We start from the raw sequence: 2,749 nt of genomic DNA, 5'->3' as shown, positions 1-2,749 counted from the left end.
GTGATCTCCTTGGTTCCTATTATGTCCTGAGGGCTCTGGATGAGTACCTTAGAGCAGAAGTGGTGGTCTCACCTGTGCTCTCAGGTATGTCAGCACTCCTAGGAAACCATGTCTTTTCTGGCAGGATTTGGGTATGGAGAGCACAGGATCAACCCCAGGTGCTGGTGGAAACTGGAAGGTGATGTGCTCTCATTTGGGTGATTTGAGAGCAATCTTCTCCACTACTGAGACTGCATTACCATTTTTAGAATTATTCTTTCTCTTTTATTCTCAGTTAAAAAATATGTGTTTTTTCATTCAATTTTGTGAATGAACTACTTCCAAGATCATACCTGGAAATGGCCCCCGAGGTTTAGTGCTCTGGACCCTATTTCTTCCTGTCCACACATGTCTTTAATGGCGTGACCTCTAATTTGTAGACTAAGTCCTCACAAATGCATGATGCTGGAGCATCATCCTGATGCCCAGGATGAGAGAGAGAGAGAGAGAGAGAGAGAGAGAGAGAGAGAGAGAGAGAGAGAGAGAGAGAGACTGGGTCAAGCATGGACTTTGGAAACCTCAATCCCCAGACATACTTTCTTCAATAAGGCCATACCTTCTAATCATTTTAATACTACCAAAGAGTTCTACTTCTTGGTAACAAAGTATTCAAATATATCAGTTGCTGGTAACAACTTTTATTGAGACTCACTTGTATTATGCTGCTTGTGGTGACATATACTTGTAATTTCAGCACTCACGAGGCTGAGGCAGGAGGATCATAAGTTTGAGGCCAACCTCAGCTATATAGTAAGTGCCAGGAATCTCCAAGATCTTGCTTCAGAAAATGGAAACAACAAAGACCAACGCCTAAAACCTATGTTTATAAATAGTTTTCTGGTTCCTTTTTAAAAGATCTCAAACATAGCAGCAATGCCTTTCCCGAGGACACAGCACTCATTAGTTTAAGATGTGACTGTCAAGCATGATGGCACCTTAGGCTCTGGGATGGGTAGAGTCTCAAGTTTCATGAACAATGTTCCTAGGTGCAGTGTCCCCATCTGGTCAATAAAATGCTTCTTGTTTTTGGTAAAGACAATTAGCAATTAGCAAACATGTTCTTCCTCTCAACCCAGCACTGAAAAATCTTCCTGACATTCACTGAGCTCAGATTCAGATACCGTTATTACTAAAGGCATTATGTAATGCTGAATAATGCCTTCTTTGTCTGTTTGTCTTACATAGTTTCTGTCTTGAAGTCTCATAGGAATCTCCATCCCCTCCTTTTCTCTTGGCCATAACTCTGTGCTCGATTCATAAGTCCTAGTCCAGTCCTGTCATGCCAGGCATTCTCCACTGGTCAAACCTATTTGAGATGCTGAGCATCCATTTTTGCATTGAATGTGAATTCTTCAAAAATTGTAATAAAAGACCTGGGCTTTGATTGTGAAGTGTCATTTACAGATTACAGTATTTCCCCAAGCCAAACAGTTTCCACAAAGCTCCCTTCATGTCTTTGTTCCTCAAGCTGTAGATAAAAGGGTTGAGCATGGGGGTGACCATTGTATAAACAATGGATGCCACTATTCCAGTGTCTGCAGAGTAGGAGGATGTTGGCTGGAAATACACTAGAAAGAGAGTTCCATAGAACAGAATGACCACTGTCAGATGTGAGCCACAAGTAGAGAAGACTTTATGCTTTCCTCCAGAAGAGGGGATCCTGAGGATGGTGTGCATGATATGGGCATAAGAGACTAGGACACAAGTGAGAGGGACCACACCTGAGAGGGCAGCTTCAGCAAACATCATGAGCTGAAAGGTATGGGTATCTGAGCAGGCAAGCTTGAGGAGTGGGAGAAGATCACAGAAAAAGTGAGGAATGGAATGGGAGGCACAGAAGGAGACTTGAGCCATTTGGAGTGTGAGTGAGAAGGCCAGGAGGTTGGAGCAGAGCCAGGTTGTGGCCACCAGCAACAGGCATCTTTGGGGACACATGATAGTGGTGTAGTGTAGAGGAAGGCAGATGGCTACATAGCGATCATAGGCCATCACAGCCAATTGAAAGCCATCAAGCAAGGCCAGTGCCATGAAGAAATACATCTGCAGAAGGCATCCAGTGTGGGAGATGGTTTGGTGCTGGGTTTGGATGTTGCTCAGCACTTTGGGGACAATGGTGCAGGTGAAGCAGGTATCAATGAAGGACAGGTTGGCTAAGAAGAAGTACATGGGTGTATGAAGATGCTGGTCAGAGACAATGGCCAGGATGATGAACAGATTCCCCAACAGGGTGACCAGGTACATTCCCAAGAAGAGTGTGAATAGCACAGGCTGCTGCTCTGGATGCTCAGAGAATCCCATAAGGAGAAAGTCAGCGATGATGGTTTGGTTTCTAGTTTCCTTCTAAGGCAGATAAATTAGCAAGGAGTTAGTTAGTACACTGGAATTTTAAAAAGGTCAGAGATTCCGAAGACTTGTATAGTCCCTTCCTTCTTATAGAGGTCAATTGCCAATGACTACTGCTTATAACTTCAATTTGTAAATTTGTATAACTATTAGGAGCATCTGGTCAAGATGTCATTTGGCTTTTCCACCACTATACTACAGCAAGTTCTCCTTAAAGATTGAATGAGTCTGAACTGGAATTTTCTCATATTCTCTCTCTCTCTCTCTCTCTCTCTCTCTCTCTCTCTCTCTCTCTCTTCTACCTGCTTGCATGCGTGTGTATCACATGCATGCCCAGTGCCCACAGAAGTCAGAAAAGGACATTGGA

At 43.5% G+C, this 2,749-nt stretch overlaps 1 protein-coding gene across 1 annotated transcript; it reads right to left on the bottom strand.

Annotated features, from left to right (window-relative positions):
• Positions 1-1,437: 1,437 nt before the first annotated feature.
• On the bottom strand, positions 1,438-2,370 carry Or7c74 (olfactory receptor family 7 subfamily C member 74). The gene has a single exon (XM_017592363.2). It carries the CDS (start codon positions 2,335-2,337, stop codon positions 1,438-1,440), a length of 900 nt encoding a protein of 299 aa, XP_017447852.2. The 5' UTR covers positions 2,338-2,370.
• Between the last annotated feature and the right edge of the window lie 379 nt (positions 2,371-2,749).

This window comes from Rattus norvegicus, chromosome 3, assembly GCF_036323735.1.
Source record: "Rattus norvegicus strain BN/NHsdMcwi chromosome 3, GRCr8, whole genome shotgun sequence".
NCBI lineage: Eukaryota > Metazoa > Chordata > Mammalia > Rodentia > Muridae > Rattus > Rattus norvegicus.
This window is presented reverse-complemented; position numbering and strand designations above follow the sequence as displayed.